This window comes from Amblyraja radiata, chromosome 6 (genome assembly GCF_010909765.2).
Source record: "Amblyraja radiata isolate CabotCenter1 chromosome 6, sAmbRad1.1.pri, whole genome shotgun sequence".
Lineage (NCBI taxonomy): Eukaryota > Metazoa > Chordata > Chondrichthyes > Rajiformes > Rajidae > Amblyraja > Amblyraja radiata.
The window spans coordinates 88,658,951-88,673,085 of record NC_045961.1 but is presented as its reverse complement, the minus strand read 5'-3'; the positions used below and the strand labels follow the sequence as shown (position 1 = coordinate 88,673,085).

General features: G+C 43.5%; 1 protein-coding gene across 2 annotated transcripts in view; it reads left to right on the top strand.

Annotated features, from left to right (window-relative positions):
* Window positions 1-14,135, top strand: part of tubgcp3 (tubulin gamma complex associated protein 3) — a 75,580-nt gene that overhangs the window by 41,154 nt on the left and 20,291 nt on the right. For both annotated transcript variants that reach the window (XM_033023156.1, XM_033023157.1), the window contains 7 exons: window positions 1,361-1,471; window positions 2,480-2,588; window positions 3,167-3,356; window positions 5,425-5,560; window positions 6,495-6,563; window positions 7,093-7,228; window positions 11,919-12,007. In XM_033023156.1, the coding sequence (XP_032879047.1) occupies window positions 1,361-1,471; window positions 2,480-2,588; window positions 3,167-3,356; window positions 5,425-5,560; window positions 6,495-6,563; window positions 7,093-7,228; window positions 11,919-12,007 (840 nt within the window). The remainder of the gene's footprint in view (window positions 1-1,360; window positions 1,472-2,479; window positions 2,589-3,166; window positions 3,357-5,424; window positions 5,561-6,494; window positions 6,564-7,092; window positions 7,229-11,918; window positions 12,008-14,135) is intronic.

Sequence of the window (14,135 nt, the reverse complement as noted above, 5' to 3'; positions counted from 1 at the left end):
TCTCTGTGACCCTCTGGTGGTTCATTCTGGACCATAGCCGTTTGCTATGTCAAATCGAATTAAAAATGTTCATGTCACTTCCTATGATATATAATTCTTGACCTTCACGCTCCAGCTAATGGGAATGTTTCTTCTCAATCAACCTTTCAGAAATTCTTCAGGATTTTCAATGACTCCATCAGCTTCTCTTGCAGTCTCCATTTCCATTTGTATAGCAGATATTGTTCCTGCCTCATGGTTCCAGCAGCTTAGATTAAATCCGAACTTTTGATGCTGTTTGTGTGGAGTTCGCACATTCGGGTTGCTCCTGTTGCCTTCCACGTCCCAAAGACATGCAAGTTAAATGGCTATGGTAAATTATCTTGTGATCTCCTGTAGGTAATAGGAAAGTCACTATACATTGATGAAGAATGAGAGTGAATAGGTTATGGGGAAATAACAGGAAGAATAGATTTGATGGGATTGGTCTGAGGGCCAGTATGTCATAATGTTCAGAATGGCTTTGGCCTATGATGTTAAATTGGGGAACAACCCTTGCTTCTCCAGTGAACACACAAAGCTACAGTTCCTTTGACCCTGCGTCATTCTGGTACATTTCTTTTCCACACTTCCAATGTCTTCATATATTTCCCAAAGAAATGGACATGGTATATCAGTTGAGGCCAACCAACCCTGTGTTTTATAAATATCCATCATAACCTCCTTGCTTTTGTATTCTATGCAACTGTTTATGAAGCCAGAGCCACGTGCCTTTTCAGCTATTTTTCTTGGCTTGTTCTGCCACTTTTGATGAATTTTGTATGTATTCTTCCAGAACTCTATAGAATTATGCTCTTAGCCCTTCTGATCTAGAGATTAGATTTAGAAAAGGTCATGAAGCCATTGGACTGGGGTAAATGTGCATTAGGCCACCATGTGTAAAGTTTTGGATGATCTCAAGTTTATGGAGAATAGAATGACGGATGGCCATTAAACAAGTGCAGAGACAGAGAAAGCAACAGAGATCTGAGGCAAGGTAAAGAAGTAAAGATAAAAAATCCACCACTTGATAGCCATAAGTTTGTGCTGCTTCCATCACAGTCGATATGGTTTCTCTAACAGGCTAAGCAATTTAGTGGCTTTAAAAGCTCCTTTTGTTGATGGAAAACATTGCCAACCATCTTGATCAAGATGAAGTTAACAGAAATGCTTAAATTTTAATCTTGGTAAATTGCTGACCTGTGAAATTTTATAAGGTTAATCGAATATAAAACAAATGCATGCTGAGCTTAAGTATCAGGAATAAAAGTTGCATTGCTCTACATATGTGGAAATACTTTCATTGCTAATTTGGCAGACATTTTCTTTCTTTTGTTTGAAGTTTTTTGTAGCTTCTGATCCAACAGTGAAGGCTGACAGATTATGGCATGACAAGTACACTCTGAGAAAGTCGATGATCCCATCCTTCATCACAATGGATAAGGCCAGAAAGGTGATTATTTGGGAGCTGTTCTAAAATGTGAAAGTGATAAGAAAATCACTATGCGTTGATCGGGTGTGAGGGTGAACAGGTTATAGGGAAATAACTGGGAGAATGCATTTGATGGGATTGTTCTTAGAGCCAGAATGGCTTTGTCTTATGTTGTTAAATAGGAGACAACCCTAGCTTTTCCAGTGAACCCACATGCTCATTTATCTATACATGCTCATTTAAACATTCTTGCAATTTCTGTATTTTGAAAAGATTCCTTCAAAGCAGAACGTTTGGATCAGACTGGAGACAGCGCAGGCACTTCAAATGCTATTGCCCTTCCACTGTAGACAATATTCATTACTATCCTAAATTATCTGTTCAAATAGATGTAAATAATTCAACTATACCATATTAACAAAAAGCAAGATGTTTCATGTGTACCAATTATTTTATTTATCTAACTCTCCACCACCACCCTACCTTCAGCCAATTGTGTGCACATTTAGTTAGCCCGCCCTGGATCCTGTGTGATCTAGCCTTCTGGGACTGCCTATCATATGGTACCTTGTCAAAGGCCTTTCTAAAGTCCATGCAGACACTGCTCCCAACTTTTTTACTTGTGCTTTTTCTTTTTGACTAAATTTGCAACATTTCTTGGCATTCTTGGTTCTTGAACTTTGCCATACTTATTTTTTGGGGATCTTATGGACATGCTGGATTGTAAAACACTCTCACATTCCACAAATGACCTGAACAAAATATTCTATTCAATTTGGAGCACATTTTAGCTTTGGTCTGTTAATGCCTTGCTCCAGTACACCCAGTCTGTTGGTACTGAGAATATTGTATTGTCAGTGCTATTGTCTTCTGCGTGAGGGCAGATTATACGTGGAACTGGCATTTCCAGTTATAAGTAACTAATGTACTAACTAGTACTGTTTCTATCATTAATTCTGCAGTGTTTTTTTAAAGCAGTTGGTGACTTTGTACTTTTTATCTATTTAAGAATTTTATTTTCTGTCTCAGGTGCTTTTGATTGGGAAATCCATAAATTTCTTGCATCAAGTATGTCATGATCAAACTCCAACTGCAAAGATGATGGCTGTGGCAAAATCGTCCGTTTCACCAAAAGATGGTACTGTGAATTTGTTACTTGTCCCCTAAATCTGGAGATGTTCAAGTATTTTGCCATTTTGTAGGCTATATTACAGTGAACTTAAAAATATTTTTTCATCGTTCATTTTTTAGCCCTCACAATACAATTAATTAGATTAGGGATGGAATGGGAGAATGGTATTAGCAAGGGATTGATGTGGAGAAATATACTTGTGTGCAGTCAATGTTTTGCAGTGGAAGATTTTCTGATCTAGTCTTGGAGTTGGAAGATTTTCTATCTCTAGTCTCAATTTAGAACATTCTAACGTTAACTGATGTGCAAGCTGCTATAAATAATCTTGTCACTGACCATTTAAAAAATGAGATGAAGTTATTCAATGATTTCAAGTTATATCAGGTCATTTCTTTATAACACTGGATTATGTGTTTAATGTATGAGATAATTTGTTGGAGAGCCTTCAACCCAATCTTGATTTGGCTTGCAGGCTGCTTGTAGATTGTTATGTTAGGAATATTTGTATTGTTAATGAAGTGTAACATTTGAGTAAATGATGGCAAAGTATCAGAAACACAATTTTATTTTAAATTCTATTTTAGCTGCTGAGCTGTTCACTGACTTGGAAGGTGCTTTTCAAGAAAAAATCGATGCTGCGTATCATGAGACCAGCAAATACTTGCTTGATGTTCTCAACCAGAATTATAATTTACTGGAGCACATTAAGGCTGTGCGGCGTTACTTGCTCCTGGGTCAAGGGGATTTTGTTCGTCATCTCATGGACTTGTTGAAGTGAGTACTACTTGAAAGTATTAAGAGAATTGCGAATGAAAATGTGACAAGGCATTAGATGCCAACATATCAAGGTTGTCTGTTAATTTGCTAATTGTAGTCATTCTATCAGCACTTAGCAAATCCACTAAGCAGGTTACAGGCATGCTATTGATAAATCCACTGTGTGGATGGGTTTCGAAGACATCTGCCACTGTATTCACTAGAGTAGAAGGGAGCTTCTGCTGAGGGTACAGGAGGTAGAGAAAACTTTGGTGGGACGTGTGTATCAGATTTCTGCTGGTATTGGAAGGGGAGATGTTTTGGTTTCAGTGGTAGGTGGGTGTAGTGTTGGTTGTGGTGGGAAGGGTCAAGGTTAAGGGCAATGTATTACTTCAACATCCCAAAACAAGGAGCCACTACTGGTCAATTCTTGCCTTCCCTCCCCGGACACTTTCCCCAGCAACCGCAAGAGATGCTACACTTGTCGCTTTACCTCCCCTCTCGACTCCATTCAAGGACCCAAGCAGTCGTTCCAGGTGCGACAGAGGTTCACCTGCATCTCCTCTAACCTCATCTATTGCATCCGCTGCTCTAGATGTCAGCTGATCTACATCGATAAGACCAAGCGTAGGCTTGGCGATTGTTTCGCCGAACACCTCCGCTCAGTCTGCATTAACCAACCTGATCTTCCTGTGGCTCAGCACTTCAACTCCCCCTCCCATTCCATAGAAACATAGAAAATAGGTGCAGGAGGAGGCCATTCGGCCCTTCGAGCCCGCACTGCCATTCATTGTGATCATGGTTGATCGCCCCCTGCCAATAACCCGTGCCTGCCTTCTCCCCATATCCCTTGACTCCACTAGCCCCTGGCGCTCTATCTAACTCTCTCTTAAATCCATCCAGTGACTTGGCCTCCACTGCCCTCTGTGGCAGGGAATTCCATAAATTCACAACTCTCTGGGTGAAAAGGTTTTTTCTCACCTCAGTCTTAAATAACCTCCCCTTTATTCTAAGACTGTGGCCCCTGGTTCTGGACTCGCCCAACATTCCGCATCCGACCTTTCTGTCCTGGGCCTTCTCCATGGCCAGAGTGAGCACCACCGGAAATTGGAGGAGCAGCACCTCATACTCAGCTTGGGCAGTTTGCACCCTAGCGGCATAAACATTGACTTCTCCAATTTCCGGTAACCCTTGCTGTCTCCTCCCCTTTTCAGCTCTCCCTCAGCCCTCCGGCTCCTCCTCTTCCTTTCTCCTTTCTTCTCCCCCCCATCAGTCTGAAGAAGGGTTTCGGCCCGAAATGCTGCCTATTTCCTTCGCTCCATAGATGCTGCTGCACCCGCTGAGTTTCTCCAGCACTTTTGTCTACCCAGGAGCCACTACTGAATGCGTGGTAGAATCCCTGCTACACCCAATTGCAGAAACATCCTTTGATGAATCCATGATTCAACCCCTCTCCAACAACCTGGAAAGTGTTTGACATGATACCACATAAAGGTTATTTCACAAGAAAGGTGATCTGGAGTTCACAAATCTGCTTAATGCAAAAGTGGCCTCAAAATTGCAATCAAATTACTTTAGCCTGAAACCAGGAGAGTGGAAAAATATTCGACAATGGAGCAGAATCTGTTATAGTTCCCTGCTTCAATCCATCTAATGATAGCTGGACCTGCCTGAGGTGACATTATCTTATCTGAGTCGTATGTATATCAATCATATTTGAGTTGTGAGTAGGGTAATGTCTTTTGATTTAAGTCATGCATATTATGATGGTGTGAGTTGACACAAGTCGTGTGTATGGTTATATGTGAAACTTTTAGAAACATAGAAAGTAGGTGCAGGAGTAGTCCATTTGGCCCTTCGAGCCAGCAAAACCGTTCAATATGATCATGGCTGATCATCCAGAATCAGTTCCTGCTTTTTCCTCATATCCCTTAATTTCTTTACATGGGATTTAATCTTGGGAATACAATATGCTGTCACTGAGCACTTGCTTTCGCTAACTTGATGAAACACAAGAATAAGTGCATGAATTAAAATGTTAGCATCATAGCTTTAACACGAATTATTTATAATTGTTACGTAATAGGCCCGAATTGGCGAGATCAGCCTCAACGTTGTATCAACATAATCTGACTGGAATCCTTGAAACAGCAGTCAGAGCCACTAATGCACAGTTCGATAATCCTGAGATCCTCAAACGTTTGGATGTTAGACTCTTGGAGGTAATTAATAATACAGATTTACATGATGGTTTTGTGTACATGCCAGGCGATGAGTGACTTCTCATTCTTGCAGGTTTTTCTATCCCACTTCTCAGTCATCATCATCATGGTCCTCCCTTAATATTCTTTCCCAGTAACCACAACCTCGCTTATGGATACCTCATGACTACTCGGTTCACCTCAAACATTGATAGTGTCATTTTTTTATCACTTCCTCGGATTATGCTCCCCTTTAATCCGCCCTACCTCTTTGTTTCCACCCATGTCGAAAAGTCTCTCCTAATTCACTTACATTGTCACTTTCTATGTTTCAACTAATTAATCTTTGACCCCCTGTTTGCCACACTTTTTCTGTAATTGCAAACTTACTCAGTCCAAATGGTCACATCCATTATTGATGCTCTAGTCCCCATTAAGCTACTACCTTCTCTTGGACCTCCCATGGAAAAGACTTAAGCACTTAACTTTCATCTTATTTTCTCCTGTGTAAATTGTCTTAAATCCCACATCTTGCTACACTTACCATTGCCTCCATCAGCAAATGCCTAGTCACAAAGATGGAGATCATCTGATCATTTGCCTTTACCATCCCCCAAAATAGCCCAAAATACCAAATTCTCTTTCTGTTTTAGCCCTGACCTATTATCTTTTTCATATTGTATTTTGTCTTTCATATCTGCTTGTTCACCATGTTGATGAGATGCGTTTCTTCCTGCATTAAACCTCTGTTCTTCTAAATCTTTGACACACCATAATCTGTCCTAGCCCTCATTTGAATTGATATTACACAATTGATATTACTGATTAGCTGGAATAAGAACTACAACAATGAAATTCCTACGTTGCTGAAAATACAATAGCTCCTTTTGGCTTGGATACCTATCCCTGATAGCAGAGCCCTTTTTAGTTAATTTTGTATTTCCATCTTTTCTAGATATCGGCTGGAGATACAGGCTGGGATGTCTTTAGTTTGGATTATCATGTTGATGGCCCAATTGCAACAGTAAGTACAGTTATAAGCAGTCATGCAAGTCCGTGAAATGGATCTAAACTGGACTTGAACAACCTGTTTTAAAGCTTTGTTTATATTCTTTGACAAGTGTCTTGACTGGTCGGCAGTCAGCCTCAAGTTAAATTAAGTTATTAAATTATGCCAGTTAAAATGTCATTTAAAAAAAACAATAAAAGCACAGCTCTAGTTTTCTGCAATGATTTTACAATAGCTGTTTTAAATCTGTAGCTAAACTTATTATGACTTTTCAGCAATATATCAGGAAAGTCAAATAAATACTAAGTTCTGTGTTAAGGTATGTTGATCTGTTAAAGACCCAAATAACAAAAGTTGTAATTGCATATAATGAGCTCCCTGTGAGTTGAAAAGTATTCGCAAGTTGCAAAATGAAATCCTACATCCCTTACTCCATGTTGTGACTTATCATTATGTCTCTGAGGAAAAAAACATGGATCAGTATGTCGGGAACCACCAGGCTTCAGCACTGATTACTGTTTTAATTGATGCCATTGTGTTTTAGGTGTTCACTCGCGAATGTATGAATCATTATTTAAGGGTATTCAACTTTCTCTGGAGAGCTAAACGAATGGAGTATGTTCTCACCGATATCTGGAAAGGACAAATGTGTAATGCCAAATTGCTTAAAAAAATACCAGGTAGGCAATCAACCACAACCTTTCTTCTCCATTTGGACACCCTGTACCCCGATTCATATGCTGTTTCGGGTGATCTTCACATACAAAATATTTTTTCTTCAAATTCCATCAGCTAGACCTCTTTCTGTGTCATTAATCTTCAAAGCAATATTCATTTGATGGATGTTGCTGAGATTTTAAAAGCAGTTATAATAGTAAAATTAAACGAGAACTTACCAGCTTGAAGTTTGATCTTTATTTTATGAGGAGTTACGATGAGGGATTACGTGAAGACCCACGCCAGCGCGAAATTCTTCAAAGCAGCGGTGTGGAATCACAGAAATAGTAATTGAAGTAAACATAGTAAAGACAAGGAGAACTAAGATACCAGTTGACCTTTATAATTGAGGGCGGGAGCGGAGGGCACGTAATCCCTCATCGTAACTCCTCATAAAATAAAGATCAAACTTAAAACTGGTAAGTTCTCGTTTAATCTTACTTCGGAGTCACGTGAGTGACTACGTGAAGATTTTAAAGCTCTGTGATTTCAAGCCGTGGAACAGTCCTTGCTTCACTCACTGCCAAAGTCATTCAAGGGAGGATATTTATGATATTTATTTTGACAAAATAATCCTCCCTAGGGCTAAATATATTGCAGAATTCAAACTTGATTCTGCAATACCGCACGTTTGGTTATTGGCTTATTATAAAGAATTGGAAGGTCTTTCTCTAGACCATCGTGCTGTTGCCAGGATATGGTCCATAGGCACTTCCTTGTCTCTAGCTGCCGGTGTTGCTGTTGCCCTTGTGGATTGAAACTTAAGATGTCAGTATCCACCCCAGCAGCTCCCAAGCCTGTCTGAGTCATCTAGCGATGGTTAGTGCTGATACCCAGCCATTAGGCTGTTTGTGGCTGCCCATAGTGCTAATTTGCTTCCTCTTAAGTTTTAGTAGTTTTAAGGTATAATAGAAGGTGTGTCATTACACATGGTCGGGTGTCAGTTGGGTATATCTGGAATTCCAAATTTTGTCCTGATGTTCATGGTCTATCTTGTTTAACAAGCTCTAATATGCAAAGTTATCTTTTCTGGAGATGCCATCATTTATCCCAGTCTCAGTTTATGTAGAAACTGGACCCCTAGAGCTGAGACCAGTACTATCAGCATACTGTTTTTAAAATGTCAGTCCCCCCCCCCCCCCCCCCCCCCCCCCCAGGGACAGGGATATTGCTGGTGCCCCTAGCAATGTTAGTACAACACTGACGTCCCAGATCTGGGAGTACTTCCCTCTAGGCGGGTTGGTGTTAAGAATAATCCTCATACGTTTGACAACTAGAGGGTGAGATCCCATGGAGAGTTGTCGTGGCACCTGCCACCAGCAAGCTGACAGGGCACTCCTGCATTATTATAGTACTGCAGCTCAGTCCTTCATCTATATGAAGGCTGGATAGGAATACTCAGGACGTTGGTGGTTGTAGCTGTATTATATGCTACACCAGTCCTTGTTGATTTTTGATAGGCTGCCGTGATCATGCTCATGGTCCTGTCCGCCAGCCCGGATCTAGCATGGTGGACTATGGTTCAGAGACTATGTCCGAGACCACAGGGATCCATGGCTGTGTAGGCCATTCAGGAACTTTCAAGACACTTGATGTTGAGTCCATATGTTTTCGCTTGGGATCCGACTGATGAGGCAGGAGGGAAAAACATTGTTTTTATTATTCCCCATTCAGTGAGTAACGTCCATTGCTGCTGCCCCAAGTGTGGTTCACAAGCGGCATATGTTGGTAACTGGTGATTGGGTCTAGATGCAAATGGATCGATATCTGGTGTCCCTCTTTTGGTAATATCAGCAACTTTTTTGTGGTCCACCAGTCATTCGGTGCTGTCATTGAATTTTAATGACCTGGTGTGTGCCTCAGTATTGATCTTACCTGGTAGGTAAGTTTGCTGATAGTCAAATATGTATGTACATACCATAGCCAAATATATTGGCCAGATTGACACATGATATCGATCTTTTCTCCCATATGATTAATATATGCCACCACTGTGATATTATCAATTCGTAGGCGGACATGCAGATGGTGCATTGTTAGCAGTAGGCTTTTAGCCCTAAAACGCACCCAACACCAGTGTTTTTAGTAATTAATTTTGTTGTAGGCTTCCACCAAGTCTGCTTTACTCTTTGGCAATGTTACAGACATATGGATAACGTTAATTGTAAATCCCAGAAAGTCCAGTTGTGGATGTCGTCAACTTAGATTTATCTGGATGGAGATGACCCCTGAGTTTCACCCAATGTTTGGTAGCTAAAACTGCTGATTTAGCTAGATCCAGGGTATTTTTCCTCCACAATTGATATATCATCAAGATATGCCATGACAATATGTTTTTGTTTCTAATATTGCCAAGGCCCCTTTTAATATCTAGGTGAAAGTCTTGGGGCTGAAGTTAGACCATTAGGCAACGCTATACCCTGCCATAGTTGCCCCATCCAGTGAAGTTTTTGGTATCGACAATGATCCCTCCATGTTTCCCAAAAACAAGTGTAATATTCCCCGTTAGTACAGGTCGTACAACGTTGTGTTCTGGAAGGAACCAGATCCACCTACTTACCTGGTTTCCGGTGGTATGTCCCTTTCTTCAATTTCTGCCCCTTCTGCGGAAGAGGCGCCGGAGTGCGGGGTTGGCACGTTTTCCATGAGGTTCGCTCTGGGCCTTGGCCTAAAAAGGACCTTCGTGGTGCTGCGCGACCCTCGAGCTTTCACCAGCGTCCTGATGTTGATACCTGCTGGTGGATGCATAGGGGTGCTGTCGACACTTGTCATCTCTGTACCATCGTCTGGGCGAGCAACCAATGATATGCCCGCTGTCAGAAGTTTTGAAATCTTCTGTAGTTTGACCTCCTGGGTTTTTGTGCCAGTCCCATTGTACCCCCAGATCGCATTGTTTGCTGCAGGCATTTTTAATGAAGTAAAGTTCACAGGAGGCCTATACTTCTGCGTAATTTTGTTGCCTGTTCCTGCAGAAGATGGAAGTACAGGTAGTCGATGCTGGCCGCCAGCCTGGTCTGTAATGGTACTTTTCGTTGATCCGTAATTTTGGTGATCACTCCCAGTAGCTCCTTAGGATTCTGCACCCCCTGCACCTGCCGTTTTCTTCAGCCACGTCCCCTTCTTCCGGACCAGCCCAGCTCTGGTCCACAACGCATTCCTCTATCGAGGGAGATGCATTGTTTTACAGCCCTCGATAAGGTGCTGTTGTGGGAGTGCGAAGACTCCCATAGTGAGCTTGCTCCATCTCCCGGAGCAAGTCACGGGCGGACCTCTGCTGCACTCGGGGAACGCGCCCCTTCGGCCGGACTCAGATGAGTATGATCAGCTGGGCTGAATCTACCTGGGCTTTGCCTCTAGCCTGCTGCGCTGCTTTGAGCATGGCGCTGGTTCAGCTTGGAGTCGGTAAGTGGACCTTAGTAACCACGCCAACGGTCACTTTCACTGCCCTTGGGCAGTGCGTCCTCCTGGCCGGACTCCCTTAGTCTATCGGCCGTTCCGACTCCTGCCTGCCTGCAGCCCGCTGTGTTGTTTCCAGGTATACAGCTCGCGCTGCTGGGCTCAGCCTGCGCCGGTCGTACCCGGCTGTCGGCTGCCGGAACCTTCCTAGTTCCTCACAGCCTGCGGTCCTGGAACCGCTGGTTGCCCATGGCTTGTTGGCTGCCGGAACCTTCCTGGTTCCCCCCAGCCTGCGGTCCTGGAGCCGCGGGACGTCCGTGGTGTCGGCTGTCGGGACCTACCTTGTTCCCCGCAGCCTTCGGTCCTGGAGCCGCTGGACGTCCGTGTTTGTTGGCTGCCGGGACCTAGCTGGTTCCCCGCAGCCTGCGGTCCAGGACCCGCCAGTAGCCCGTGGCTGCCGGCTGCCGGGAACTACCTGGTTCCCCGTGGCAGCCTGCGGTCCTGGAGCCGCTGGTAGCTCGTGGCTGACGGCTGCCGGGAACTTCCTGGTTCCCCGTGGCAGCCTGCAGTCCTAGTGCCGCTGGTAGCTCGTTGCTGTTGGCTGCCGGGAACTTCCTGGTTCCCCGTGGCAGCCTGCGATCCAGGTCTGTTTTTTCTTCCCCTTGTCCAACGTGCTGTAACATAAAGCACAGCAAGGGGAAGAAATACAACTTCAATTTTTCCTTACCTGTGTAAGTCCATTTGAATTTTTCCCGCGGGAGCACTCCACCCCCGCCCGTCGCTGTTGCACTGCGTGAGACGCAATGTCGCGCACGCGTGCTGGCGGGGTCTTCACGTAGTCACTCACGTGACTCCGAAGTAAAATAGCCTGTCTGTAGCCTGCACTGAAATTCCCAGGTTGACCGAAGGCATGGTGTTCTTTACCAATATCTTCTGTATTCTTGCTCATTGTCTGGATAAATACAGACAGAACTTCTGTGCCTCTATCTCCTTTCTTGGCAACATCCAGGCTCAAATGTGCATCGACATGCATATCATGGATGATTTGAGCGAATTGATGAATTAATGTTACTTGAATTGTTAACCATCGTTAATGTGGTGCAATGTTCAGTCCATCTTTTCTACGTGTTTATTCTTATTGATGTGATTGAGAAATGGCCAGATTCCATGCTGTATGATTTATGTTACTTGAAAGCAAATTAAAGTTCTTTGTTCTTGCACTGCTTTAAAGCTTCTTCCTTTTTGCATCTCCCTCAGAGTTATCAGGAGTGCTTCACCAGTGTCACATTCTGGCATCAGAAATGGTGCACTTTGTACATCAAATGCAGTACTACATCACTTTTGAGGTAGGTCCAGTGAGCAGCAATACTTGTAGATTCGTTATTTTGTCAATTTATATTCAAAATATATTATTTCTACTAGACTAAGTGGGACCCGTTGGGACCCATGTTCACACAGGAGGGCTGGTCCCCCAACGCAATATTCCACCTCTCCACCAATTCCAATATTGGTGGCCAGTGGGGGGGGCTTTCTGGAGTGCTGGTATGGGTTCTTGAGGTGGCAGCTCAGTCCCTCAAGCCTGATCTGCTGGCAGCTCACTCACGGCTGGTGGGCTGGCAGTTGACTCATGACTATTCCTTGAAATTCCATTTCAAGCAGGGTGCAAGGCCATCAAATTCAAATCCATGTTCCTACCATTTCAAGCAGGGTGCAAGACCACCGAATTCAAGTGCAGTTTCCAACCACTTCAAGCAGGGTGCAAGGCCACCGAATTCAAGTGCAGTTTCATACCACTTCAAGCCGGATCCAAGGCCACCAAATTCAAGTGCAGTTTCATACCACTTTCAGCAGGGTGCAAGGCCACCAAATTCAGTGCAGTTTCATACCACTTCAAGCAGGATGCAAGGCCGCCAAATTCAAGTGCAGTTTCATTCCATTTCAAGCAGGGTCCAAGGCCACCAAATTCAAATGCAGCTTCATACCATTTCATGCAGGGTGAAACCACCATAAAACCACACAAAACACCAAACTCACAGTTCAGTAGACATTCAGTGTGTTCAGTTGATTCACAGCTCAGACAGAGTCATGACCTCTCCCTCCCCCATCATGCAGAGACTGAGCCACACCCACACTTCCGGGTTTCATAACCCCTCCCCCTCCCACCGGAAAAGGTGTGGCTTTCAGGGCGTGATTGACAGGAGAGAGATTCTCAATATTTTTTAAACACTAATAACACTTTTATTTTTCATTGATGGGAAGAATTCTCTGCACCTGCTCAGCGGAGTGGGGACTGAGTAAGATGGCCATAAATCACAGCCGTAAGTGGTAGCATTTTATCTAAAATCAATATACAGTGTAAACAGGAAGTAAGTGCATTTGCAGTAGTGCCTTTTAACTTCAAGCCAAATCACCAAGCCGCCATTTGCAGTAAGTAGTGCCTTTCAACTTCATGCCACCATTTGCAGTAAGTAGTGCCTTTCAACTTCAAGCCAATGCACCCACGCCACCATTTGCAGTAAGTAGTGCTTTTCAACTTCAAGCCAAAGCACCCAAGCCACCATTTGCAGTAAGTAGTGCCATTCAAGCCAAAGCACCCAAGCCACCATTTGCAGTAAGTAGTGCCTTTCAACTTCAAGCCAAAGCACCCAAGCCACCATTTGCAGTAAGTAGTGCCTTTCAATTTCAAGCCAAAGCACCCAAACAACCATTTGCAGGCAGTGCCTTTTTACTTCAAACAAACCATATTTTCATTTTCAAACCACATTAAGGTTACTCGCAGTTGTGTAGACATTTGTTCAGTGTTATTCGGAGCTCAGAGTAACGTGACCCTTGGCTTCATCCACCTTGCAGAGACTGTGAGGCACACCACTTCCTGGTTTTATAGTCCCTCCCCCTCCTTCCAGCAGGTGCAGCAGAGAGAATGGTGGGTTTTTTTAAACTTCAAGCCAAAGCTCCCAAGCCACCATTTGCAGTAAGTAGTGCCTTTCAACTTTAAACAAAAGCTCCCAAGCCACCATTTGCAGTAAGAAGTGCCTTTCAACTTCCAGCCAAATCACCCAAGCCATCATTTGCAGCAAGTAGTGCAATTCCACTTCAAGGCAAAGCACCCAAGCCACCATTTGCAGTAAGAAGTGCCTTTCAACTTCAAGCCAAAGCACCCAAACAACCATTTGCAGGCTGTGCCTTTTTACTTCAAACAAACCATATTTTCATTTTCAAACCACATTAAGGGTACTCACAGTTGTGTAGACATTTGTTCAGTGTTATTCAGAGCTCATAGAGACGTGACCCTTGGCTTCATCCACCTTGCAGAGCTCAGAGACGTGACCCTTGGCTTCATCCACCTTGCACACCACTTCCTGTTTTATAGTCCCTCCCCCTCCAGCAGGTGCAGCAGAGAGAATGGTGATTTTTCTAAACTTCAAGCCAAAGCTCCCAAGCCACCATTTGCAGTAAATAGTGCCTTTCAACTTC